The sequence below is a fragment of the Phasianus colchicus genome, chromosome 7 (genome assembly GCF_987193195.1).
Source record: "Phasianus colchicus chromosome 7, bPhaCol1.hap1.1, whole genome shotgun sequence".
NCBI classification, from domain to species: Eukaryota; Metazoa; Chordata; class Aves; order Galliformes; family Phasianidae; genus Phasianus; species Phasianus colchicus.
This window is the reverse complement of record NC_143442.1, coordinates 13913006-13940969: the sequence shown is the minus strand read 5'-3', so window position 1 is coordinate 13940969 and position 27964 is coordinate 13913006. Positions and strand designations below refer to the sequence as shown.

The window sequence follows — 27964 nt, the reverse complement described above, 5'->3', positions numbered from 1 at the left end:
GTTCTGCAGTATTCAGTCTCTTTAGAAACTTCTCCAGGGGAAAAGTGTTGGGAGATCTACAAAGTGGATTTTTTTTTCCTTTTTCTTTTTTTTTTTTTTCTTCCCTCTTTCTCCCTGTTTTTTACCGCTCCTCTGCAGACTTTCCAACCAAACACTTCCATTTTGCAGAAAACTTCTTTTTTCCTTTTTTTTTTTTTTCTTTTTGCCATTTTTGGGGGCTTTTTCTCTTTCTTCACTTTTTTAATTTTTTATTTTTTTTTATTTTTCAAACCTTGGAAGAGGAAAGCGAGAGGGTTGAACAGAACCGATCGAAACACCACTTTGCTTCATACCACGCTTCCCAGCAGCTCGCTGCGTCGGGAGAGACTTCTTCTCCTCCTGCAGAAGAAGGGGGAGGGAAGGGGAGCTTTGCATCCCCTCTTCCTTCTCCTGCGCTTTTCTTTTCTCCCCCCCCCCCCCCCCCTTGACTGCTTTGATGCCATAAGAGCAGGACGCTGGGTTTCAAGGAACTTTGCTCCCTTCCCAACCTGCCTCCTCCCATCCCTTTGGGTGCGTGTGCTTGCGTGTGTGTGCGGTCCCATCCCACTCCCCAACCCCTGCAACCTGTAGGCTGCAGCTCCCCGTGCAACCTTCTCTCCCTTTCCCTCCTCCTCCCCTCCCTTTCTCTTTCTGCGCTCCCGCGGATCGCCGTGCAATTCCCCATTTCCAGGCGAAAAAAGAAAGAAAAAGACCCAAAGCAAACGTAGACCCTCTCCCACAGCAAAAAGAAAAGCGGGGAAGCTCTCGCACCCCGAGAATAACCCTCAGCCTGGGGTGCCCGCAAACAGGGGCTGCGCTTTCAGCCCCTTTTCTTTTTTAAATTCTCCAGTTTTCTTTTTTTCTTTTTCCTCCCCCCCTCTCGGAGGGGCCAAGCGGGAAGCAGACGTCCCCCGCCCCCGCCGGCGGCAGCCCCGCGCCCCGTCCCGCAGCATCCATCCCCCCGCCGCGATGCTGCTGCGGCTCCTGGTGCTGCTGGGCGCCTGCCCGGGGCTCTCGCGGTGCCTGGGTTCCTTCGTTCAGTGCGAACCGTGCGACGGCAAAGCTCTGTCGCTGTGCCCTCCGCCGCCGCTGGGCTGCGAGCTGGTGAAAGAGCCGGGCTGCGGCTGCTGCCTCACCTGCGCCCTGCCCGCCGGGCAGCCCTGCGGCGTCTACACCGAGCGCTGCGCCCGAGGGCTCCGCTGCCTGCCCCGCCAGGGCGAGGAGAAGCCGCTGCACGCCCTGCTCCACGGCACCGCCGTCTGCCTCAGCGAGAAGAGCTACCGCGAGCAAGCCAAGGCCGGTGAGTGCCCCGCGGCCGAACAGCCGTTCTCCTCTGCGCCCATCCTCCCGCTGCCCCCCTCCCCTCCATCCCCGCCTGCTTTTCCCTCTTCCGGGAGCGCTTCCGCACCCTCCCGCTTTGCTTTTCCGCCCTCCCGGCTGCTCCCTTCCAGCTTTCCGCTTGCTTTTCCACTCCCTCCCTCCGCTTGCTCTTCCCTGCCCCCGCCGGCCGCTTTCCCATCCTTCCGGCTGCATTTTCCAGCGTTCCAGGTGCTCTTCCGTGCTCCTCGCTTGCTTTTCCACCTTTCCAGCTGTTTGCCATCCTTCTGCTCTCTTTCCATTCCCAGTTGCTCTTCCTTTTCCCCTCCCCACCGTGTTCTTTCTGGCCACTCTTCCATTTCCCTCCACCACCACCACCACCACCAGCAGCTGCTTTGCCATTCTTTCAGCCGCATTGCCATCCTTCCACCCTCTCTTTCTCACATCCCCTGGCAGCTCTTTCATCCTTACTGCTATTTCCTCATCCCTTCCTCTCCCCACTCCTCTGTCGGCTGCCTTCCCAAGCCCCCAGATGCTTTTCCAGCTTTCCAGCTGCTCTCCACCACTATCACTTCCCCTGGTTGTTCTGCCATCCCCCTATTGCTTTACTGCTTTCCCAGCTACTTTCCCATAATTCCAACTGCTCTCCCCCCCCCTAGCCCCAGCTCTTTTTCCATCCTCTCAGCTGCCCTTCCATACCTTGAACCACTTTATCCATCTTTCCCATCCATGTCCTGGCTGAATCTCCTGTTGCATCATCCCACATCGTCCTGTCCATCGCCTCCAGGTTGACCCATTCCTAGGAGAGTTTTCTTCCCCCGCTTTCCAGCTGCATCTGAGACCTTTCCCAGTTGAATCCTTTCTACCTCTCCTTCATCTCCATCCTTGCCCTCTCCCTGACCTCCTTTCTCTCCACCTTGCTATTGGGCTCTGCAGCTTGAGCTCCAGGGGATCCTTCTGGGCAAGGCACCCCTTGCATCCCTCAAACCCTCCTGCTTTGGCATTCAGACTCCCTCTTTCACCTTGTTGCAGCCTGCTCCTGGCTGCCGGCTGCTGGATGTCTTTGTTGGGCAAAGGGCTTTAGCACTGGGAGGTGAAAAGAGCAGGTGCATTAGGAACAGGGAATCTGAATGCAAAAAAAAGAATGACAGTGTAGCTAACAGCCAGAAAGAACACATTAAAAGCAAGTATGAAGGCTGGCATGGTAGCAGTAGCTCAAAGCCAAGCTGAAATGCTTGCACCTTGCACGTGACAAAAGCACGAACGCAAGTGCTGCTTCGCTTGGACTCTTGCTGCACTCCCGTTGCAGGATCTGTGGCTGCTTCAGGGTTGGTTCCCCCTGTGCAACACTTCTGTGTTTCTGCCATGGAATACAGGAGGGCAGGGAGGTGTCAAAGGGACCCAGGAAACCACTTGGCAAAAAAAAAAAAAAAAGCAAAAAGCAGAACCAAGGCTCTCCAAGTCTTTTTGGTCCAGGAAAACGTCATTTTTGCTTGTTAGGAAGCTGCTGCTTGTATCAGCACAATGAGAGTTCACTTCTCCTTTCCAGCACCTAATAAATCTTGATGCGTTTAGTATTTTTTCTTTATTGCTACTTGTGCTGTTATGCGCCATCCTTCAGAGCAAACACAATTTCTGTGTGTGCATATACATCGACATACCACTTTCCCTGCACCAAATGACAAAAAGTGTCCATCCTCCCCTAAAACTGACAGCAAAGCTGAGCTCAGCCTTCTGCAGGAGACCTGGATGAAGCAAGAGCCACGGGGTATAGGGGAGCAGAGCAGGAAGCCAGGAACCCCTTTCCCATCCAGGAGTGCAGGAGGTAGCTCAGAACCCACTCCCAGATGAGCTATGCAGAGCATCCCGCAGTGTGTCACCCGCTGGGTTTATTTCCCTCCATTGTATGTCCGGGAGGCAGTGTGCTTGGGACAGCAAGCCCTGCAGTGAGAGCAGAGCTGAGCCTTGCACACATAGCCAGCGTGCCCTTTGCAGTCTGAAGCCCCCAACAAATCTTTGTCTCTTGGCTTCTTGCATGAATCTCCTTGAGTTCCACCTGCCCGAGGAGTCTGGTCCTTTAGCGGGTGCTCTGCATGCAAAGCGTGCCTGGTCTCCTGGTAACATTGCTGCTTTTGGTTAGCTTGGGGTGGGAGCACCCTCAGAAGAAACACAGAGGGCAGTAGGACAGACGGTGCAGGTTTGTTGCAAAACCACTGCTGGCACCACCTGAACTTTGAGTTTGTACCCGAGTGCCACAGGGGCTCATTTCAGTGGATTTTGGTTGACCTCCAGTGGGGGATGCTTTGCAGGAGGCAGAGTGGCAGATTTCTCCCCAGCTTTGCCAAAAATTAAAAAAAAATACAAATAAAAAATAAATCAGGAATTCCTGAGGATGGGAGAAGGAAAAAAGTCTCTTGGCATTTGACTGGTAGCGTGTGAGAACAAAGTATATTTTCATAGGCGTGTTCCTAAGCAACGGGGCAAGGAAAGAAATGAAGTTTGACTTGAACGCTCTGGCCTCTGCCAGTTTGGCCAGCAGCTCAAGGACTGTGTGCTGGGGGAGCTGGCCGGGCCCTCCGATCTATCAGTGACCAAAATTGGCCCTGAGCTGTGAACTCCTGAGAAAGAATCAGCACTCTGTAAAATGAACTACAGGACAGTGGCAAGGACGAGATCTAACTGCATTTCTATCTATTTCTGCGCTCGTGCTGGCTGAGCTGAAAATCACAGATGCTATCCTCCTTATAGCCAAGGTGGAGGCGCAAGGAGAACAGTGCAGGAGCACAGGGCTGGAGGCCGGGCTTGGCTCTGCAGCTGAGCAGATGTTTTGCGTGGGGACAGGATGCTCCCGGGCACTGTGCCTCAGTTTCCTCTTCTGTGAGCTGGGCACAGTGGTGCTGAGGAACGCTATGCAGGATGTGCTGCTGGCTGGCAGATGGGTCGGAAATGAAAGCAAATGTAGGATTAAAGGGCTTTGGTAATGCTTGTTTTCAGTAGGCTGATGTGTAGGTAGTGACAGGATGGTCCCTGTAGTCCTGGCTGGCACAGCAGCCAGACACTGTCCTTTACCGAAAGCCAAACACCACTGCTGCGCTGTAATTGACGTTCCTGGTTAAAAAAAAAAAGAATGAAAGAAAGAAAAACCATGAATGAGCTTCATTTATGGCACAAGCTTCAGGATTCTGGGTTTGCTCTGTTTGGTTTAGGTTTTGTTTGAAACTCACCACGTCTTTCCATTCCGCTGCCCTGTGCTCCCGCCAGACTTCCTCCTGCTGACACAGCAAGGTCAGGCCGAGCGCCGGGAGCACGGGGCACCGAGCACAGCCTGCCGCCCCAAACGGGCTGCTGGAAAAACAAAGGTTGTCAAATATTTCCTTCTCCTCTGCCGTTCCTTCGCTTTCTAGAAAGCAAGCGAGACTTGGCAAGTTTCCCCACGAAACCGTGAGCCAATGATAACCAGGAGGGGAAGGGGGGGGGGGTGCAGAATTAGCGCTAAGAAAATTGTCTTTGCTGCGTCAGCTGGAAGCAGGAGGAGGAGGAGGGCTGCAGAGCCCAGGTTTTCTGCAGCTTGCATTGGGTGCAGTCCCTCATCCAGCCCAACATGTTCCCCACCCTGCTTCTCTTCCCCCTCCCTTGGCACGGCAATGCAGGATGTGGATACAGGGTTTTGAGGTGGGCAGCAGCTATGGGATTGGGGTGCAGAGCCAAGCACAGGATCCTTTGTGCAAAGAGCTTCCGACCTGTCAAGGCAAAAGCTACAGAACAGGCCCAAAGTCTCCTGTCCAAAACAGGAAAAAAACCATTTTTCTTCTCATCTGAAGTTTCAACAACATTATCAATATATTAAAAAAAAAAAAAAAAAAAGGTGAAATCCATCAGGTGCCAGCAAGAAAGCTGGGTTTCTGTGGTGTGCATGTATGGGGGTAGGAGCAAGGGGTGGTTCAAACAGGAAAGGAGGAGCCTTGGCTGGGGAGTCTTTTCGGCAGCCTGGTTTCTAAGGAAGAAGCAAGAATATTAAGTAGCTGATCCAAACGAAATTCCTGCCTGGTGCCAGCAAAGTTCACCGGAGCAGAGACGTGGCTCTGTGCGTGCGTGCGTGCGCGAGTGATGGAGCGACTCCAAGCTCCCGCGCACGGCTGTCAGCCTGGACCGGCTCCCAGGGAGCCCGCCCAGAGCTGTACCACTGCCTGCAGTGCTGGGGCTGGCCTTACATGGGAGCCTCTGCAGCTAGGAGGGATGCTGGAGGCAGGCAGTGTGCCTCCTGCCGTTAGTGCTCGCGTACCAGCATCCCGTGCCCGGCACACGTTTGGCACACGCATGTCGGTACAGCAGGGAGGAGGAGAGGCAGCGAGTCGGCTGTACTTGCTCGCAGAGCACGGTGCTCTGCTTCCTCCTAACGTCCACTGCGAGCTTTGCTCGCTGCACTGAACAGCTTTGCGCCAAGTTGTTATGGCAGTGGTGACTCCCGGTGCTCCTCACCCAAACCAGGAAGGCCAGCAACAGAGGACAAGCTGTAGAGAAATGTTGTGACTTGTTTTTCACTTGCACTAACTCAGGGCAGATAAAATGGCCCAGTGGCAAATCTTGCCTGTATTTTTCCCCAAGCACTTAGTAGTGTTAATTCAAGGTCAGACATAAATGAAAGAGGAATTTGGTTTGAGCACACCTGCCCCTTAACGTGGGCTGCTGAGCAGCAGAGTTATTATGCACAGGGAAGATATGCATGTGAACATACACATACATGTACTCATGTTCACACACCCACACATGCCTGCACAAACATTTAATGTGTGCAAACACACAGCATTTTTGTCTCTGGGGGCAGAATGGTTTCCTGGAAGCACGTGTAAATCTCTCTTACGTGGTTCTGCTTAATGACTAGAACATGGGTGTTTGGCCATAAAGATCAGATACTGACACACACAGCAGCCTACCCTTTCCTCCCACTGAGGACTGAGAGATGAGATGCAGCAGGTGAGCGTATCAACAGGAGGTAAGGGAAGATAGAGGCAAGATAGTTCTCTGTGCCAGATGCATGGATCTGAGCTCACATGCTGAGCTTGGAATTGTGGGCTGTATTTTCTGGAGGGACTAAGTCTGTGTAACGTACTCTGACAGCCTGAGTAACTGGAGATACCCCAGTGAAGGTGTGAACAGGCTGTGGCTTGCTGAGGACTGTCCATCCACCTTCTCTCTGGCTGTTCATCTGTCTCCTGCCCCATGCCAGGACTGGAGAATATGTGCAGGGAGCTGTGGTGACTGGTGCTGGGAGTCTGCAAGTTTCTCTTTGCCCAGGTAGCAACATGTGGCCTTTGGGAATCTGGGAAATGAGACCTGGATTGGGAAAAGATGGCAAGTTTGGTGAGATGTGGCAAACTGAGGACAGGAAAAATAACCTCCAGTGTTGAGGGGTGGCAAGCAACAGGAAGATAGGGTGCATGCAGAGATCAAAAATGACAAGAGTTTGGCTTCCCTAGCAGCCTGCATAATAACCACGTAGTAAAGAGGCTTTTTACAGGTAAAAAAAGATTGGTATAATCTGCTTATCCTCAGGACAGGTGTAGCAAAAATCACAAGGATGCTCTGCTGCAAGGAGGAGAGAGCAACCTCCAGGCTGGGTGTCCTCAGGACTATGTGCTGGATGCCAGGAGGCCACAGAACAGCTGTGCTCATGCTCCCAGGCCCCAGGGATGCCACTGCAGATCGCCAGGCACAGGTTACACTGTGTGTCAGCCTGTCTGGGAAGGGTCACATCACATCTGATGAAAAAGTAGTGAAATCTCCTGTCGTCTCCCCACTGCTCCCCCACCAAACACTCTCTTTCTATTCCTTCAGCTGTGTAGCCAAGGCAACTCTCAGCAAGATGTTGTTTTTGAAGTGGCTCTTTGATGGTGGTGATCTAAGGGGACCCCTTAGTGTTTATGTCAATCCACCTGCTCGCAGTTAATCCTAGCAGGAGCCAGCATAATGTGTTTGCAGAAATTTGGGACTCTCAGTGTTTTGATGTAGGCAAGTTTGCTCTCAAGGAAGCTATTTCTCAGCATGTTCTGAAGGATCTGCTGTCTGCTTATGATGTTTCCAGGACAAGTGTGCAAACTGCCCATCAGTCCGAGCTCCACTGGCTGCGCATCATTGCCAAGCAAGGCTCGATCCTGAAAGATGCTGTGTACCTTTTTCCCATGACTGAGATCCAGAGCAACGTAGACACCTAATCCCCTCTGTGGGAGCCAGATACCTCAGTCTTCGAAAGACTGAAGAGGAAAACTTAGAGATGCTGTTGTAGGATTGGAAAGCATTTCCAATTGCACTTCCGAAGCAATTCCAAGCTGCCTGCCTTGAGGGCTGTTATTGCAGAGTTTGGTTTGTTTGCTTGCTGGATGGACACAGCTGGTTCACTGATGGAGAAAATTGTTATATTGATGGAGATAGCTTGTCTGGTTGCTGTTTTAGGGGGAGAAGGTAATCCTGACAGATACTTAAGGAAATGATCCTCCAGACAGACAAGAGAAGGAATGTATCTTAAAGGCAGTACTGGGGGCAAAGTTGACCTGCGGTCTTTTTTTTTTTTTTTTTTTTTTAAATACAGCATAAATATTTTCTTTTTTCCAATCTGGATGGAAGTTGCCCTGTGAAAATAATTGAATCTACAGACTCTTTCATTATTCTTGCTTAAGAAATTAGATGTTATGCATTGGACTAATGATGAAACCCTAGTAATTAAGCCAGTGAATGGTGATGGAACCTGGCTTTCTCTTTTTAATTTAAAAGAGATGCAGGAAAAGTGAAGAAAAAAAAAAGTTGTATTAGGAAATCTCATAACTGTGTAGCAATCACAGTAGACATCCATGTGGCTGTAACATTCCCTTTTATTTGTGGCTGAAGAAATAGCAGAAGCGGGGGGATTTTTACTGCATCATTTCACTGCCATTTCAGTATTCAGTTCTTTTTTTTTTTATAACAGCCAGGGAGGCTTGAAGTTGTGGGGAAAAACAACAGCAAAATGCAACAGGGAATTAGTTCTGGAAAGCCTCAAGACCTGTTAGTGTGATCTGAGTTTCAGACCCCAAAATGGAGGCCTGTATACTGTATCCTGTATACTTTGTTGCATTGAGGAAATCTTGATGTTTTTTAACATTGAAAAGCAATCTTTGCATACTGATGGACCAAGAGAAGTTGGTTGGGTTACACCACATACAGTGCAGGGAGGGAGATGGCAAAGAGGGGCAAGAGCAGCAGTTCAGTTCAGGCTTGAGCAAGTTTCTTCTTAGCAATATTGTCTGGGTGTGAACATCAAACTTCTGGTACTGTTTTGTGGTACTTCTTAAGTGAATGGAGAGATGACATAATGGCGAGACCTACCCAGCGCAGCTTTCTGACAGAGGGACCACTAAGGAAGCAGAAAGGAGGCCTGAGGGCAGAGGTGGAAATCTCATCACTGGCGCTCATAAAAGTCAGGTTGGACAGTACATGTGACGATGTGTCATCTGGTGCTGACACAGAGATGAGCAATGAATGATCTCACAGATCTTTTCCATCTGGTTTAAGGCAGAGCTGTGAAAGTCGGGCTAAAGTCCTAGAAACTCATCCAGGCTCAGCAGGAGGTTGCAGTCATAACTGCACGTGTGAAATATTTGTGGGGTTTGACCAGTTCTCATTCAGCACCTCAAACAGGTGCATCTCCAGATTCCATCTAACACGCCTTCACTTCCTTCTAGAGGGAGGCAAAAGGTTTGGTTTTCTCTTCCTTATGAGGGAAGGAGGTGTGAAGGGTTGGAAGAAAACCCCAGCAGCAGTTGCTTTTCAGGTCGTCTCAGCTGGTAGCCAGATGAGCAGTTCAGTCCCTTTTGTTTTCATTCAGAAGATGAGAAAGCACTTTTGTTTTTCATGAAGGGATTTCCTTTCTTTTTGCCACAGCTAAGCCTCTTGGAGAAACTGTCAGTAAAGAGTTGAATGATGTTTGCTGGGAGCTTCTCCAGATTTTTACCATCAGTTACAGAGGCAGTCATGCAATCTTCTGCCCTGAGTTTTCCTTTTCCACTCTTCTCTGCTTTTAGTTCCTTGGCAGCATGGTATCTTCTTCGATGCCTTTATTGCAACCAGTGGAATCTGCCAGTAGGGTGGATTTGTTGGAAAGCATACAAGACTAAGAAAGACTCAATGATTTCATCCTTTCCAGGAAGAAAAAGTATATCTTGGTCACTATGCTGTTGCAAGATGATTTATTTAGATTTCTCTGGGTCTTCATTTCTCAGATTCTTCTGCAGCTTCAGCATATGGAATGGGAAACATCTGCAGACTCCAGATGATGTGAAAGAAATATGTTTTATCTTCCTATCATCAGTGCATCAGCTACAGGAGCTTTTTGATGTAAATCTGATCCTGAATACTTCCTTCCTCTCCACCTGCCAGTTCAGTTCCCTGGCAGATAACTTTGTTCACGAAGTGTCAGGCTGATACAAGCAGCTATCTAGAAGCAGAGTGCCTGCAATTTTCAAGATGGTGCACATCAACATTACTTAATTGAGATGGATGGATGTTTATTCATTTTTTTAGGAGGAAGAGACTGAAAAGTTTCCTAACCCAGTTACTTGTTGGGTATTTTAGGTTGCACCTTACCGGAAACGATTGGATTGCCACTGTGAACCACAAATTTGGTCACACTGACTGTTAACCACAAACCCTCACCCCAATTTTGTGTGCCTTATATACACAGTGCAAACTCTAAAACCTGTGTTGAGAACTGATCTCAGTCAGATTTGAGAGCTCTCTGGAGAGAAAGAGCCAAATCAAAGACACCACCTCTTGGTGAGCGCCAGTCATTGCTTCTGCATGTTAGGTCAGAAACTGCCCAGCTAACCCAAGCCCAGCTCTTCCAGCACAGCGTGGATGCTTGGGGCCTGATGAACTAACAGCTAGCACACGTAGGGAAGGAAATGTTGTCATGGAGCTACCCATATCTAAACCTGCTTTTCTGCTTGCTCTGGAGAGTTGCTCCCAGGGAGTTTTACTTTGTGGCTGCAGCAAGGAAAGTCAGCCCAGGGAAGTATCATTTGTTACACAACTGCACTGATCCTTCTGTATGCTTCTAGCTGCCACAGCTTTACCTCTCCCGCCTTCTTGGCATTTGCTGGCAGGGCAGAGAACTAGTGCTGACCTGGAGATCCGTTCCTACAGATAGGCCCTGTGCTTCCATAGCAGAAGTAAACATGAGCTGGTTCCCTTGAGAGCTTCTTCCCACATGCTGAGCTGCATTTCTTCTCCATCCGGCTTTGTGTGAGGACACCGAGGTCATCAGGACAATGATCTCCCTTTCCCATCAATCCCGTGTGAACCTGGGGCAGCCCAAGCACCTGATATTCACGCTCTGCAGGTGAGCCCTGGCTGATGCAGCAGAATCTGCATCCACAGGTTTCTGCTGAGACATTAATCTCCTGAGAGAAGAGCTGGTCTTCCAGGCTATTTCAGCAAAGCTCAAGCAATACCTTGAGAGAAAAAAAGCCCCAGCGTAGTACATCCCTTTGCCATCTGTCTCCAAGGCTCTTCAGGTGTTCCTGAGCATCCTGCTGGGTCTCAGCTTAATAAAATGAGATAAGTCTTAACCTAGAGTTGAGTACTTCTAGCCGTCTGGCTGCTTTTCCATCCCTTCCCTGAGCTTGGTCCCACCAAGCCATAGACTTCTCTTAAATATTGTCTCTGTAGTACAAGAAAGTGGAGTCCTAGAGACATTCTTCATGCTGTCGTAGGGATTTGAGGCACCAAGGTATCCCAGAGCTCTTTCCCTGAGCTCTTTCCCAGAGCTCTTTCCCTGTGGTTTTTGGGCAGTGATCTATGGATTTTTTTGCGGCTGCTTCACAGTGTTTTGACTACTAAAGACTTCCTTGCATCAGTCAGCAGGTCACAAAGGTAATTTGCTTATTTTTGCAGCTCTTTGGCTAATTCCCAGTGAAGGAAATAGAGTGTGGGTTTTCTTAACAGTGCACCTGTATATGTAAGACAGTTTGGCACAGCCTCCCATGAGAGCTGCATAATAATCCACAGATAGACCCATACTGAAGAGGCAATGGGATTTACCTTTCTTAATTCCAGCTTAAGTGAGACCAATGGAGTCACATGAGGAGAGACTGCGGCCTCCAGAAATGTGATGTTCCACCCTAAAATCAGCACCTTAGCCAAATGATGGGGCTTACTGCAGTTTGGAGGGTGCAGTATCCCCACAATGACCAAGTCATGGCGTTTAGCCATCCAAAAGCCTCTGTGTCAGATCTGTTGTAAATGCCTGTTGCATATGCTGTAGTCTCAGAGGAAGTGGGATGGCCATTGGCAGAGGTTGTCCTTTCCAAGCCAGGCTGCTGTTTTCCAGCCCTTCTCAGTGTGTGGTGCCTCCTCCCAGTCTCTCATCGCCTTCAAGCCTCACCAGCATGCTCCCACGCCGACCCACCACTGAATCTCCACAAAAGCACAAAAGTTCGTCAAAAGTCCAAGCTGTGTTGCAGCTGGCTCTCCTGCAGCCAACACCCCGGGCTAGTGGAGGGACTGGCTGCAGCCCGCATCCCTGGCCCTGGCTGCTCCTCCTCCTTGGCTGGATGGCCGCCGCCTGACATCACTGCCTGACTTCACCGGGCGGTGGTCCATGGCAGTGACCCCAGCCATGGGCATCGTGCCAGAGCCAGCTCTGTGCTCATCCAAGCAGGGCTGGGGGTCATTCATCACCACGCTGTAAGTTGTGCCAGCTGTGGGAATATAAATGAGCTTTTCTTCATTAGGGTGGTGAATGGGCTGGTCCCCGTGGACTTTGGGGAGCTCAGGAATGCTTTTGCTCGGTTGTGCTCTCTGACTGCCAAAGGGTGCAAGATGAGCTGACCCTCCTGCTCTGCATCCCATTCCTGCCTGCCCATTGGGAACGCAGACACTGTCCCTATATGCTGAAGGAGGGATTTTTAATTTCCTCTCTTGGTCAAAGATGCAAGTGCAGGCTGGAGAACTTGCCTGCCCATCCCAGGTTTTAGTGTGGGTCAGGAGTCGGGACAAACAGGGAAATACCGGCTGGAGACCTGAGCCCAGCATTCCTGCATAAAATCCAATCTAAAGAAAAATAGGTACATCTTTTACATTATCTGCAAGTATTGATGCTGGTTTCAGGGGCAGCACCATTGCTTCTCCTCTCCCAGCCACGAGCAGCCAAGGGAAGTTGCTTTCTGCTGCCCAGCCAGAAGCAGCAGCAGAAAGGATGGAGATGGAGAAATGCTGTTGTTCCCATGCTGAAGTTTAACTAAGATCCCTGTTGTGTCTTTCTTTAGCACCTTCCTGTTTAAATGGTGTATTATGTTAGTGTTTGTGCTGTAAATAGTAATAATCATGACAGTAATCAAGTAGGCTGTTGAGAAAGATTAGAGGCAATGGTTGTGCCTGTACTTCTTAGGTGCACATGGCTTTTTTTCCAGTTTTTGAACAGGACAGCAAGTTCTCTAGCAGTGGCCTGTGGATGTAATGAGCACGGATCATTAGCAGCAGCAGTCAATAGGTACTTTTCCTACCTTCCTGCCAGAAACCAATGGAAATTTGTTACAAAAATTCAAGCCTCCCAGTCATTTGGAAAACACTTCCTGCTCAGCTCTGCAGTGCAAATGGGCAGGGAGGCAGTGTTCTCACGCACCCACGTGCACACGCGCACACTGTGTCCAAAACCTCTGGAGCATGAGAGTGGCAGGGCTGGTTTGGGGCCAGGTGTAAGGAGATGCACAGGCTGTCCTGGGCGGTGACTACTGAGGACAGCAGAAGGAATTTGTGGCTTCCCTGTGACCAGTATTTTGCTGTTCTGTGTCCCTATTACACTGGAAGGGTGGAAATAGTTCCTGGAGGGAAGGACTGCTAGAGAACTTGTCCTGGCCAGCCCTGATGCTAAGTCTTCAGTCCCTAGGGCAGGGGACAGCCCACACTCAGCTGAGGGTACATTGTACCTCCCAGGGCTGATGAGAACCTGTACAAATTAGGACATCAGCAGCACAGCCCTTCTGCTGACCTTACCCGTGCTGGAGCCGTGCAGGTTGGTCTCCAGCTGCTCTCTGCTTTTTCCTGGGTTCCTCCATGAGCACCATAGCACCAGGACCAGAAATGAAGTCATGAGGTGGCCCTGAGTTGAGTTCAGTCTCCTGCCTTGGCCACAGGGTCACCATCCCCTTGAGATGGCTGCAGCCAGAGTCCCACCTCCAAGCTAGCCAGTATTCTCAGCAGTGTCACTCTTCAGTGCGGCCATCGAGTCTACAACATCTACTGAGCAGTGACCTCCTCCTCAGGTCACTGTGTAGAAGGGATGACAGTGGTGAGACACACTCACCTCCTGCTGCCCATGGAGCTGAGACTGGGAGGTGTAGCCCTGCCTCTGCACACAGCCTGCCCACAGGCTGGGACCAGGTGTGAGGAGGTGCACAGGCTGTCCCCCTGTTGCCAAGGTGGATGGGAGTTGGCCCTGGCTGTAGACAAGGAGGGGTCACGCATCAGGCCTGATGGTGATGGCAAGGGAGGAGAAACTCCTGCCTCTTTCCTGAGTCTCAGATGCAATTAGGGCTCCTACAGAGAAACTGGGTGTTCTTTCCATCGGCATCTCCTTGGGAGCAGACACATAATGCTGACTGCTCTGTGCCTGCCCTGTGTGGCAGGTGATGGCTGAGGAATGAGCCAGTGGGTAAGGATGGGCTGGTAGACGATTCTTTGGAGATGCTGACATGGTCCCAGAGGCATGGAGTGGCTGCAGGTTGATGCAGGTCAGATGGCTGAGGGGCAAGGGAGGGACTGAGGGTAGCCAGTGCTGCCCCAACTCTGACAATCCCTTCATGTTGACATCATGAAGGTCCCTCACCATCTGCCCAGAGCTTGTCAGGAGTTTGTATGTCAGGGACCTCTGCCCTTCAATTTGTCAAAATTGGCTTGTTAGTATCCAATTAGGGAACAGATGGACAGGTGCATGAGATTCAGCCTTGTTGCTGGAGGAAATTAGGTTAAAAATCACCAGAGGGCAGAGAAAAGGGATCTATGGAGTTCTCACTGGGAGATAAAGACCTAAACCAGGCACTGTTGTTTCCTCCATGGCTGTGTGCATTCCAAGGGAGTCAAAAGGAGTCTGTTCCATTTGCTGCTTCTGCTCTGCCGGAAGAGCTGGTTTCAGGTGGGAGCTGGGCAGCTTTCAGTGCTCACCAGCCCTCGCTTCCTCTGCAGAGTGCAGAGCTCCTTTGCTTCCCATCTGTCCTTGCCAAAAGGGCTCCTCCACGTTAGCCCCTGGCTCCCAGCCTGCTCTGGCTTTCTGGCAGCTTGCAGGAAACAGAGGAACAAGGTGTTTGCAGAAGCTCAAGTTGCTGACCATATGAGTGGACACAAGCTCCTGCAAACACCCATTGCACCACGGTTCCAGGGGACTGGACACTCTGTGCTGTTTCTCTGAATCCTCACTGCTGTGTCCTGTTTGTTATTTCAGGGCTGTCCAGGTAACCGTGCCTCTCTTGTTTGTTACTGCACAGGTACTGCGCAGGACAGCTGCAATCTGTTGTGTTCTTGTAGGGTTACCTGCTATGAAAGGGCAGCCCAGGAAGATGCCCTAGCAGTCAGTGCCAGGGGAGCTCCAGGGACAGAAGAGGCAGTATGTCATTACTGTGGGTGGGCTTGTTCACTGAGGATGTCTCATGGCTCCTTTCAGACCTTGGATTGCAGCAGCATCTTGTGGCAAAGTGTGCATTTCAGTTGCACTCTGTACATTCCCAATATAATCAATCTCTTCCCTATCCCCTGTCCATCATCTCCTTATAATAGGGGAGTGACCCCGAAATCCTGCAACAAGGCAAAAATATGGGCACATGAATGTCATGGGGCAAATTGGCAAGAGGATCCTGTCCTGGATATACATGTGAGTCCCAAAGATGATGGATGGGGTCATTTGTGCTGCTTTGGGTAGTTTGGAGGGTGCTGAGTCTGGTATGCTGATCAACCTCTTCCAACCTTGTGGAAGAATAAAGAAGAAAAAAGAGGCTGCTTTAGTAAATACGTGTCCATGGAAATCTTCCCAGCTTTGAAAAGTGGAGGCCAGTGACTGGCATGCACCCATGTGCAGCCTGATAGGGCAGCCATCTGCAGGGTCACTCCTGTCTGCCTTGTTGTTTCAGCCCCTCTGGTGCCTGTCATCCTGCTGCAGTGGCTTCTCCCGTGCCTGCCTGCTGGTCCCAGCACAAACCTGGCAGCATCAGTACTGGACTCCTGGGAACCACTGTCTGGGAGACAGCAGCCTCAGGAGATTTAAACCGTATTCAGATTTAGTCCAGATATAGCCCTTTTTCACTCTGGTGGCTGTACTAAAGGTCACAAGTCAGCTAAGTTTAGACTGTCATCAGCTCTCTCCTATATATATCCGAGTAGGGCTCCTGACTGCATCCATCCGGCGCAGGTCATGCTGAGGCGATGTGAGGGGGTGCACGGGGCCATGGGCAGAACCTAAATATGTCCTTCCCTTGCCCCTGGTATCATCATTGATAGCTATGTTCAGGCAGCATTACTCTGCAGCATTGCCTCTGGCTTTACCTGCATCACTGCAGGCTGAGGACTCCGGTCAGTGTCTTCAGCATCTCTGCCAGTGTGTCTGTCCAGCAGCGTGGCATCTTTGCTAATTGATAGTCCTTGACTTTGGAGTCATCTCGTCTTTTGTTCTTGCATCTGCAAGGTTGAGATGTGAGTTTATCATTTAATCCTCCCAACATTGCTAAAGAGGGACTTCTCCCCCACATTTTGTGTCCTCTCTGGTCCTCTCTGGATGAGGGATAACCATCCAGATAACCAGTCATTCTCTACTGAAACTGTGCGAATAACGGTGGCCTTGTATGTAAGATCCCATTCCAGACCCAAGCCCAGAAGACACTTCCCTGTCCTGAGCTTGGGATCACATGAAATACACACCAAATCCCAAAAATTGGGATAAAACCAGGGCTTGTAGGAAGGAGGTGGAAAAAGGCTTTCAAGGAGGGCATCCTTGGGCACAGGATTGGGCAAGCAAACCCTTGTCAGCTGCTGGAGGCCTGACGGTTCTGTATCCCTTTTCTTTCAGAACGGGAATCCCGTGAGCATGAGGAGCCGACCACATCGGAGATGACGGAGGAGACCTATCCGCCCAAGGCCTACCGGCCCAAACACGGCCGCCTCTCTGACCTCAAAGCTGAGGCTCTGAAGAAGGACCGCCGGAAGAAGCTGACCTTGGCCAAGTTTGTGGGCATGGCAGAGAACACAGCACATCCCCGCGTGGTCATCCCCGAGCTCCGGCAAGAGTTTGAGCTGGTGGGTGCTGCCCACTTTGCTCCATAGAATGGGGGCTGTGAGAGGGCTTTGTGCCTCTGGCAGGGGGTACCGGTAGGGAGGGACCAGGGGACGTTTGCAGCTCAAGGCTCCCTGCCTAACATACTCTATTCCTCCCCCGCAGGGCCCTTGCCGCAGGCACATGGAGGCCTCCCTGCAGGAGCTGAAGAGCAGCCAGCGGATGGTCCCCCGCGCTGTGCATCTCCCCAACTGCGACCGAAAGGGATTCTACAAGAGGAAGCAGGTAAGAGCCCTCCAGAGGCAGGGATGCTCCCCACATAGAGAGGCTTTATTCTGTCACAACCAGATGAAGAGAACTGAGGTTTTTCTTCCACTGGGATAATGGGAAGACTGTAGTAAGCCTCTCCAGGCATGGTTGGTGGGGGTCGGCCTTGTTGGTGGCCCAGAGCATCCTCCAGCCTGAGTCTAGCATCGTGCAGGAGCTGGTGGGGTAGAAGGAAATGGAGAGGTCCAGGCTGGGAGATGGAGATGATGAAGTAAAAGAAGCAAAGCGCAAGGCTGAGCCTGACAGCCTTGCACAAAGGAGGCATTGGAGGCTGGTGGCAAGCTCCTCATCTCTGCACTTGTGTGTCTCTCCCCAGTGCAAGCCCTCCCGGGGACGGAAGCGTGGGCTGTGTTGGTGTGTGGACAAATATGGCATGAAGCTGCCGGGGACTGACTACCTGAGCGGAGACCTGCAGTGTCACGCATTCGACAGCAGCAACGTGGAGTGAAGTCGCATCCCCTCCCTCTGCCCCATCACCACCCACCCAGGCTCCCTTCCACCCTCCCCTCCGCACCTCCCTGTGCCCCAGGACTCCGATTCCTTTCATCTCATGTAAGAAGAATAAAAGAGAGGAAAAGAAAAGAGAGAAAGAGAGGAACAGAACAAAAAAGATAACTAAGGGACAAAGAAAAGGAGAAAGGAAAAGAAAAAAAGAGAAGAAAGGAAAAGTTAAAAAAAAAAAACACAAAAGAAAAAAGAAAAGAAAAGAAAAGAAAAGAAAAGAAAAGAAAAGAAAAGAAAAGAAAAGAAAAGAAAAGAAAAGAAAAGAAAAGAAAAGAAAAGAAAAGAAAAGAAAAGAGAAAAAGGAAAAAAGAAAAGGAAAGGAAAGGAAAGAAGAAAAGAGAAATACAAACCCTGAAGAGACTGAGGACTCGGAATCTACAGCAGTGTCTTGACAACAAGGACTCAGCAAGGAAAGGACAGAGCCAGAGACAAGCCAGCTTCGGGTGCTCCGCCGTCCCGCACCTCTCCCTGCACTGCCTGCGCACCCCTGCCGCCGAGCAGAGCCCATGCCGATATAGAAAGCTCTCCGAGTTGGTGATTTTCTGCTACGGGGTGCGGGCGGGGTCAATTTTTCATTTCTTTATTTTTGATTTTTTGTTAGCTAGTCATTTTCCAAAGGGTCTGGAGAGAAAATCTTGCAGCCATCAGCGTTTCCCCTCCTTGCTCCGTTCCTCTGGAGTTTCTTCCCTGTATCGCTGGGATGCATTCAAGTCAATCTTATCTCCATCCCAAATGACCACCCTGATCCAAGCAGATTTGGACCATGCTGGGAGGAAGATGAGGAGGAGGAAGAGGAGGAGCAGGATTCACTGCGCACCTGGAGATGAGCTGGGGAGGGACACAAATCTTCTGCAACGGCATGAATACTCCCCACTGTATTCGTGAACATCAAAAAGAAAGAATCCAGAAGGGAGACATACCCTTCTCAATGCAGCTCCTCTTGACTTGGGAGATCAGAAATCTGAGTTTTGGACAAGTGAGACTCTGAACGTCACCCAAGCGGGTATGGAAGTGTTTGTGGTGTGCATGCATGTGCACAGATGTGACTTCTCCTCCTTGCCTGGAAACATGCAATTTGAGGGCTTCACTGTAGGCAAGCGGAGAGCTGCCAGACTGAGCAGGGAAGAGAGTTACAGAGGTGTTCCATCTGTGTCAGCTCCATGGATGCTCCATCACTCCCCAGAATGAAGCAGGCATATATTGGGACAGGGGGACTGGGGATTAAAACCCTTCACCACCCTTACTGACATGGCAAAGACCAACTATGGAGATTTTTTTTTTTTTTTCACAGCCAAAAAAGAATAGTTTGCTCCAGAGGGAAAAAAAGACTTTGTCTTGGTTTTTTGTTAAGGCTGAATTACAGCCTTTCCCAGGGGTAGGAAAACACGAGGCTCCATCTTTTGCATTGCGGACACTGCTGACATCTGCCACGACTGACTCCCTCTGCCAACTCCCCAGCCTGCATTGAGCTCTGTGACAGGTCTTCAGGACTTGTAACCCAGGACCCAAATCCTCATTCAGCAACAGCAGCCACCGCAGTGCGGAGACCCACTGCCTCGGGTGTGCTTGGACAGCTGATAGCCGCCTTCCTGACTATTTCATTGGGTTTTTTATTTTCCGTGTTGGATTTTGGGACTCAATTTCCCATGACAAGGGTCTCTGTGGTGGCTGTGCTGGGAGGATCTCCTGCAGTAAAGATGAGTCATGGGGTCTGGGCATAATGGCCCTGGCACGTGAATGTGTACCTGGAGACATCTGAAGTATACATCTGATCTTGGGGGGAGGATGCAGCCAATGTGTCCCCCAGTGCTGGTCTGAACCTCGTGGGGCTGGATAAGGAAGAAGAGGTGATTCCCAATACCAGTGGGGCCAAGATGAGGGGGAAATGGGTGCTGAGGAGCTCTGTTAGAAGCTTCTCCCCATCACTGGTTCAGTGCCGTCACTGTAGTGTCCCATGGGATGGAATCAACCCCGTGGGCAACCCACAAGGATGCTTGTCTCAATGGAGAGCAGGACTGGATGGCCCCCAGATTTTGCCAACAGACTTCCATGAAAACCCAGTGGGGCACATTTGGAGCTGGGAGTGAGGTGCCTTCCCATGCTGAAAAGAAGAGGGGACTGCCACCATATGTGGATCTTGTTCCCCCTACTGAAAAAAAGAATGCAGGAATGGGGTGATGGGGTAGCCCCTGTGCCATGTTTCTGGAGGGGAGCTCGGGCTGGGGCAAATGGAGCAAGGTCGGATCGAGTTGGGTGGAGGGTGAGGTGGGGTGAAGATAGTGGGAGGTGGAGGAGCTGTGTCAAACCCCAAGGTCACAGATCACCATCAACGCTGTCTCCTCCCTCCTCAGATTGCCGGTCCCAGTACAAAACCCAGTGTTATAGGCCAGTACCACCTTCCCCAGTGCCCTACCTCCTTTCTTCTTCCCTCTCCTTCTTGCTTTTGTTTATTTTTGTTTGTTTTATTGTTTGATTTCCCAAAACTTGAAAGCCTTTGGCTGCAGAGAAAGGAGCCGTGCTGCCTAGGGGTGGGCAGAATGGGAGCGGGCAGAGAGTCAGCAGGTCCACAAGGAACGTGTATTTTGAGGTAAACTTACCTCCCAGGGGGGTGCAGAGCAATCTGGTGGTGGTCTCATGGCATGGCCACCATGGTGACACTGGGAGGGGGACACAGGAGGACTCTCCAGCCTCCCAGTACAAAGTGGGTCCCAGCTGTGGACTCACAGGCACCAGAATCCATTGGGTGGTGACAAAGCATCACCACTTCCAGCAGAGAGGCAGAGGGACCTGCTTTGTATTTTGTGGTGGGATAAGCAGAACAGACACAACCGGGAGCTGGGAGAGCTGCCGTGAGAGAGGCGCACAAGGAGTTGCTGGCCATTTTGCACGCCAGTGGCTGCATGGAGAGGAAAAAGCTGGAGCAGGGGTGAGGACAGTCCTTGGACCACATCTCCCATGAGGGATGTTCAGCAGCTGGGTTACCCCTTGTCTGTACTGCAGTGGCCTTCGAAAACCACTAGTACAAGAGCATTTTGCACTATTTCTCCGCTCTCTTTCTCTTCCCCCTTCTCTTTTTCTCTGCCTTCTCCATGAAAAAAAAAAAAAAAAAAATTGTTTTTTTTTTCTTGTTGGTGTTGTTTTTTTTTGTTTTTTTGTTTTGTTTTGTTTTTCCCAAAACGGAGCATTGTATATTTAACAACCGACAGCTCACCTCGCTTCCAGACAGCTGTCCTGGCCCTGGCGAGGAGCCCTGCTCACCGTGCCCCATCCCCAGCCCCGCCAGCCGCCCGCCACTGCCACCGGGACAGACGTCACTGCACACATCACCCACCGTTGTACCACAGCCGTTCACACACCAGATTCCGAGTTTCCTGCCTGTTTTGTTTTGTTTTTACCTTTAAGCAATACTCACTACACATTTTACGGTAGCTTTTTATAGCTTTACATACATACGGTAGCTCTGTTGTTTTTTTTTGTTTTTTTTTTTTTGGTTTTTTTTTTCCGTTTTGTTTTGTTTTTGTTGTGTTTGTGGTTTTTTTTTTTTTTTTTCCAGTAAACAAGAAATATTCATAATCTTACTGGTGGGAAAAAAAAAAAAAAGCAGTTTGTGAAAAACTGACAATGGAAGAAGAGCTTAATGCTCTGTTTAGCATTTTGTACTTAAAAAAAAAAAAATCTCACATTTTATTAAAAAGTGAAGATTGCTGTATACTATTTATTCAACTTATAATTTATGTTACTCTTTGATCTTTGTCTTTTCTCATGACAAAGCATTTATTTAATAAAGTTATGCATTCAGTTAGCTTGTGCCTGACCCTCGTAGAGTGTCTGCGTGCCAGCCCTGCCATCAGCACGCTGTGCCTGGGGACTCAGCCAGCTCTATGGGTCCGACAGGGCAGGGTGACCTGGTGGCAATGGCTTAGGCAAGCTTTAGACCCCAGAGAACTTTGCTAAGACAGTGCTAAATTTCAAAGGTTTAGCTTAGAACACCCTTACTGCTGAGCTGTAATTTTTTAGCTATTTGCAGGGGTGGGGTTGCAGCACCCATGTTCTGCTGGGTCATGAAGAGAAAGAGAATTGTAGAGTCATAGAATCATTAAGGTTGGAAAGACCTTAAGATCATCTAGTCCAACCATCAACCCACACCTGTGACCACTCTAAACCATGGCTCTTGGTGCTACATCTACCATTTTCTTGTATGTCTCCAAGGATCTGATGCCCATGATGCTGAGCACCCAGCTGCTACCCCAAATCAATCTCAACACTTCAGGATGTGATATCTGAGCCTCAAAGCTCTCCAGGCAGTGGGAAATCCTGCCCCAACATCTTGGTGAGCAGGAATATCCCCATCCCATCCCTGCAGGGCACACGAGCCCAGCAAGGCTGTAGTGTTCAGCAACCTCATGACAGCCCTCAGTGCCCCTTCCCACCACCCATGTCCTCCCCCTCTGCTCAAACAACCTTTCATCTTCCCACACACCCCTTTGTCCCATGCCCCCATCCCACCATCTGCCTCAGTTGCCAACATCATTCCACGCGCCCAGAGCAGAACAGGAGACAAAAAATGTCCCCTTTATCCCCATACAGGTGGCTGGGCTGTGCTAACATAAATCCCCCACCCTATCTGCACCACCAGACCCAACTGCCTGATCTGCAATGGGCTCCTCACCCTGGGGCCAGAGCGCACTGTGGGGCCTGTATCCCACTGCCCCTCAGTGATACACAGCCCAAGGTGTGGAAATCAGCCAACACCAGGGCACTTGTGCTGACAGGCAGGAAAGCACTGCTGCTGAACTGTCAGCCATGCCAGAACTGAAAGGTGGCTTTCCACACAGTTCAGTCAGGGCTATGCTACCAGTTCCTCGTCACCATCACCCCCTACTCATCAGGCCCACCCACAGAGCATTCCATGCCACAGTCCTGGTTAGCCCCAACCATGCTGAACCTCTTCCTTCAGCACTGCAATTTCAGCTTTTAAGCATGGCTTGCAATTATTATCATTACTCTTTGCTTTGCCATGGCGTCCCAAGCTCCTTTTGGCCATAGAGATTTTACTCCTGCAGTCCAAGAACTCTGCACAGGCAGCAGAGATAAAACCAGCAAGGACAGGATGATCCCTGGAGAACAGGTCCATCTGCTGGCTGACAAAAGCATGACCAGCTGCAAGCACCAACTTGAAAAGCACCCAAAATCCTGAAGGCTGAGAGTCTGGGAGGAGCTGACCTTCACCCAAATATCTGCTGAAGTCCCAGGGGTGCCAGTGCTGGGCAGAGGGGCTCTGTGCCCTTGCAAAGCTCTCACAGAGCTCCCAGGTTGAATGGGGTGCTCCTACAGCCCCCCTCCCAGAAACCACCTCCCAAAAACCACGTTTTTACACCAAGCCTGCCTGCCATCAGGCAGCAAAACTGCCTCCGCACATGTGTCGGGCAGATGCTGACTTGAGAGGACTCAAAGGCATGGCTGCATTGTGCAGAACTGCAGAAGCACCCGCAGAGCAGGAAGAGAGGGGATGGGGTGACACCAGAGCTTCTCAGCTCACACAACTGGGACCAGCAGGGGTAACAACCAAACTCCCAATACTGCTCATTGGGCTCAGCATTTACAACACCCCCAGGGCAAAAGCCCAAGTTTGTGTGTGATGCATCAGGCAAGAAAACATGCTCTATTTAATAGAGAAGGTTGGGGAGGGGGAAGATGACAGTTTTCTGGCATCCCATTTAATTTATTCCAACTTTACGCAGCTCAGCGTATCCCAAAGAGAAAAGAAAAACACAAAAAGAAAACTTCCTGGTTCCTAAACAAAACAAAAAGTACAAACTGCAGCTGACAGCCAGAGCGTGCATGGTTTACATGGAAAAGCTGAGCAACCTGTGCTGTTAACAGAAGACAGGTAGCATCATTTTTACAGTTACTCAGTTCTGCATTCAGGTGCATTCTCTTTCTCTCTGATATATTCTCACTCCCTCTCTCTCTCTCTCACATACACACACCTCTCTATCACTTTCCCACCACAGCCCCAAAGCATTTTCCTTTTCTCCTCCACTGACACTTCCAAACTCCTGCAAGGACGTGAGGAGTTCAATCTGCACAGACTGTCCCTGCTCTCTGTGCTTGAGAAACTTTGGGCCAGGAAGGGGGGGGGGGGGAACAGCAACAAACCCCAGCATTCCCATTACTGCAGAGTTTTGGGCTTTTTGCTTTTCCTTCCCCAGCCCCAAGTCCCTAGGTGAGTGGTGTTTGTCCCACAGCCCCAAGGAGAGCATGCTGGCAGCACCCCTCAACCCCTCTGTGGGCCCATCCCAGCCCTACCCAAGGTCCCACAAAAAACTCCGTATTTCTCCCCTTACTGTAGTAAGGATAAGAATGTTGGCAATTGTTTTGCAAATGGAATCCACATTAAAAATGGGGGGGAAGGAAGAAAAAGTCTCCTTGCTTCGGCGACAGGGAAGTTATTTATTCTCAGCGTCGGTGTGTTCTGTACAGAAAGAAATCAACAGGTGAAGTAATGGCAGAGACATCGGTCCTCACAGCAGCACGTCCAGTGCAAAACATCTCAGAGCGCCTGCAATTGCTTGGATTTAACCTATACAAACATGCACGTGGGCAGAGGGGTGCGTGTGTGTCTGGGCCTTTACAAAGCATGATATATACTGTACTTACAATAAAAAAAGTGTGCGCTGAAAAGCAGATGCTCACTCCTGTCCCAAGCGAAAATGGAGGGACAAGAGCAGCTGCTGGGAGTGCAGGTTTTAGATGGGTTTTTTCTATCTAGAAAGAAAGAAAGAGAGACACTCCCTGGCTTATTATCCTACATCTACACAGGCATCCTTCCACCCAGCCCCGGCAAGTTCACTTTAGCTCCCTCAGCTTAAGCCAATCCTAAGAAATACCGGGCAGCAGCCCTCCAAACCCCTCAGAAAACCAAGCATTCAGCTCCACAGTCACCCAAAGGCCCCATCCTCCCAGAGCAGCAGGGCTGACTGCAACCAGCAGTGGTTCAGGGGGCTGCCTCATCCTTATCCCCTGGCGATGCCCCCTTGAGGAACGCAGCCCCATCATGCTGCCACGCTCCAACTAGAAAGCAGGGACTTCCCTCCTTCCCTCCCTCCCACACCGCATCCCAGCCAGGGCCAATGCACAGGGGACAGGCAGGACACAAGAGGCAGTATTTACAGTCTTTGGTCTCGGGGAAGGGAGGGAGGAAAAGGGAAATGGAACTTTGTTGTTTGTTTCTTTTTTTTTTTTTTCTTTCCCCCTCCCACCCATGGTTAGGTGTTTTGCCTGCAGGAATATGCCACAAAGCAGTAGGGAGGCAGGGCCACGGGGCGAGGAGCAAAAAAGACTGGTTCTCTGGCTGACATTGGGCAAAAGACTATAGGAAAGCAGTCCCTTCTCCTTGCAACCTCCCCTCCCTCCCCCCCACCCTTCCCCTCCTGTCATCTCTTCCCTCCCCAAGAACTGGGGCAGCAGGAGGGCAGCACACAGGACCCAACCCCGGTCTCTTCCAGAGCCTAAAAGAGACATGCTGAAACCCATGTAAAAAATCCAGCACCGGGGCCACAGCAAGCAGGATTACATCCATCTACTGGCTCCGCAAGGCGTGTGCTCCCCGGTCCTCCTGCTCATGGGCTGTGTAGAAGAGGTGGCACTCGGGGTCCCCACGGATGGTGGGCGCACCCTGGATCACCCTTCCATGGATGGGGTCCACACACCAGCACTCTCCACGCTGCCCATTCACTGACATCTTGCACTGCAGAGAAAGGGATAGAGCAGGCATCAGCTGAGGAGATACAGGGAGAAGACCACCCTTACCCCCATAGTTTCTCTGGAGATTCAGCACGGATGGCTTGGATGAGCCTGTGCTGTAGCAGCATCACCGCTTCTTCCCTCAAACCATGGATGGCTGGACTAGATGATCTTAGTGGTCTTTTCCAACATTAGTGGTTCTATGCATGGGACCACTGAGCTGATTTCAATGAACCATGAGGACAATCATCCCTAAATTACATTTCTCTTTCAACTGTGGATGAAAGCACCTAGAGAGTCAACAATCTCTGGGTGAGTAGGGATGAAATATGCTTACAGAGCAGCTGCATCAGCTTCATTCTGCCTACAAATTGAGTTAAACAAACTAAACATGACAACAAAGGCCCGTGGACCAACTTAGCTATGTTTGGGAACAGGATCTCAATCCCAGCACAGAAGCAGTGACCACAGCAAGTGTGGACATGGTCTCTATACTCCAAAGCCTGCTCTGGTAAAAGAGAAGTTTCTTGCTGTAATGGCTATCATCCACCCCTTGCCTATGCAAGGCTGTAGGCACCTTGTACCTGGTGCTCATCCCCCCACACCCAAAACGAATACACCCCTGAACATGGCACAGCAGGATCCAGCCCCTACAACAGACTCTGCATGCATTCTGCAAAGCTGAATTCAAGCCATTTTCTGCAGCTGGACTGAGATTAGAATGCAGCCTTGTTCAGGGGGGAAAAAAAAGCAGGCAAAAAGGTTTAAAAAAAAAAAAAAAAATGCTCCCCAGCATGAGAGCACATTAAGGCACCCTCCACCTTGTCCTGACCCACAGGAGGTGGGAGCAGCCAGGAATGCTTTTATTGGCATCTGGTTTCCAACCAAGGAAAAGGAGCTGACACTCAGCTCTAGAAACCCAGATGGACTGAAAACTGGGAATGGCCTCATGTTTGTCCTCACCCAGGGCAGGCAGAAGAGATAGCATTTTTGTGCCCTTTTTCTGCAGCTATGACCAACGTGCAATTTCCGCATAGTGCAGAGAAGAAAAAGGACAAAGCAAGATTATCTCAGAGCAATCTGCTCTTTTCTAACATTTCTGGCTTTTTCTTTTTTGAAAAAATGCTCCCAACCAAGGGGTGGAAATAGCTCTTAAAAAAAAAAAAAAAAAAAAAAAGGCTTAGCCATGAAAACAGCAGGATGTCTGGGTCTTCTCCAAGGAATCATTTTGCACAGCTATAAGAGGTGCTCACATCCAGGTACTACTATCAATGCAAGCCAGCCCCCAGATGGTGCTTTGCTGCTTAAGAGAGCTTCTGTCTGTAGAGCTGCAGACTCTACTGCAACATCTGCTGATGCCCCCGAGCCCGTGACCATTCCTCTCACTGCAGATATCATGCATCCAGCTCTGATCCAGGCCCTGCATTTGGTAAGGTTGATTTTGTCCGGCTGCAAACCTTTGCTGGGCAAAACTGTTCAGGGAAGGTGTGTGAATGAAACAGAGAGGAAAGGAAGCAGTCAGCAAAGGTAAAAGCCTCTCCTGGGAGAGGCCTATGCCAGAAAAGCTTCAGAATGCTCCTGTTTCCAACCTGAGCAGAAGAATCATCTCTCTCATCACTCCCTGTGCACATCCCACACCCATACTGCCCCCCAGCTTGTCCTCCTGCATACCTCCTGCAAAGCTGCAGACATTCAATCTAGAAAAAGCCAAGAGAAAGGAGCAGACAGCAGTGCAGCAATGCCTGTAACCCTTGTTAGGAAACCACTATGATACAATCATTTAATTTGTGGTAGAACAAAGGCATACAACACTACAGAGGTACTGAAGATAAGTGAAAACTCAGCTCTCATCCTGTTAGTGTTAGTGATGACACTAACTTCACTAGTGTTAGTGATGACAACTTGATGAGAAATGCCACAGCCCCATGTTTTGGGTCTGGACAGGCAGTCCCCACACCCTAGGACCTGCTTCCTGCCATCCAAGGAGTAGAATATAATTTCTGTGCAGTGCTGAGCATAGTGATGCTGCCTGGAATGCAGCTGGCTCCAGGGCTCCAGCTATCCCTACTTGCCTGCTTGAGATTGTACAAGCCATGCTTGTCACAGTTGGGGATGTGGAGGGAGTAGAGGTGCTCCAGGGGACCTCGCTCATCCGGCAGTCGCATGGTAGAGATGCGCTCCAGGACCTGATCCAGCTCCTGCTGACAAGGGGTCTGAAAAAAGCCAAGAAAACAAATAAAAAACAACAAATGTACATCCTGGTAAAGGGACCATTTGCCATGTCATAACCTCAAATCTTCACATGGTAAAGAGCAAACTAATACCTAACTCCAAAGCCTAGGACCCAGCCAAGGTAGTCCAGTAAAATTCCACCTGGTGTTAGCCAGAACAACTCTGCACCTCATTGCCTTCTGCATGTGCTGTTTTTCTCCTAGGTAAGCGGCAACACTGTGGGGACTCTCTAAGCTAATGGTGGCAGCACCATGCCATGGAGCCACATCTGTCCCACAGACATCAGCCTGTTAGGCTAAATTTGACCTAAAGGACTGCAGTTGCAAGGTTTATCTGGGACAGCACATGAAGGGGAGATGAGGCCACAAACAGCTGCTCTGCCTGTTCCTTGGAGGTGAGGTTCTCAAAGTTCCTCTCTGTCCTTGTGCTCCTCAGATATAAATACCCCGTGCTGATAGAGAAATATTACAAAGTTTTTGGAGGTGGCTTTCCATCCCCATGACATTTAGTTGCCTTGACCAAGCTGCCCACTAG

At 50.2% G+C, this 27964-nt stretch overlaps 2 protein-coding genes across 5 annotated transcripts in view; one reads left to right on the top strand and one right to left on the bottom strand.

The window, feature by feature from the left end:
- Positions 1-23: 23 nt before the first annotated feature.
- IGFBP5 (insulin like growth factor binding protein 5) lies at positions 24-20499 on the top strand. The gene is made up of 4 exons (XM_031590568.2): positions 24-1318; positions 16418-16644; positions 16787-16906; positions 17265-20499. The coding sequence occupies exons 1-4, from the start codon at positions 988-990 to the stop codon at positions 17394-17396; spliced, it is 810 nt and encodes a 269-aa protein (XP_031446428.1). The 5' UTR covers positions 24-987; the 3' UTR covers positions 17397-20499.
- A 2618-nt stretch (positions 20500-23117) lies between these two features.
- IGFBP2 (insulin like growth factor binding protein 2) overlaps positions 23118-27964 on the bottom strand; it is a 67375-nt gene continuing 62528 nt past the window's right edge. For all 4 annotated transcript variants that reach the window (XM_090143753.1, XM_031590569.2, XM_090143752.1 and 1 more), the window contains exons 3-4: positions 27271-27411; positions 23118-25202 (exon numbers count right to left, since the gene is read on the bottom strand). In XM_090143753.1, the coding sequence (XP_089999879.1) occupies positions 25035-25202; positions 27271-27411 (309 nt within the window). In that variant the 3' untranslated portion in view covers positions 23118-25034. The remainder of the gene's footprint in view (positions 25203-27270; positions 27412-27964) is intronic.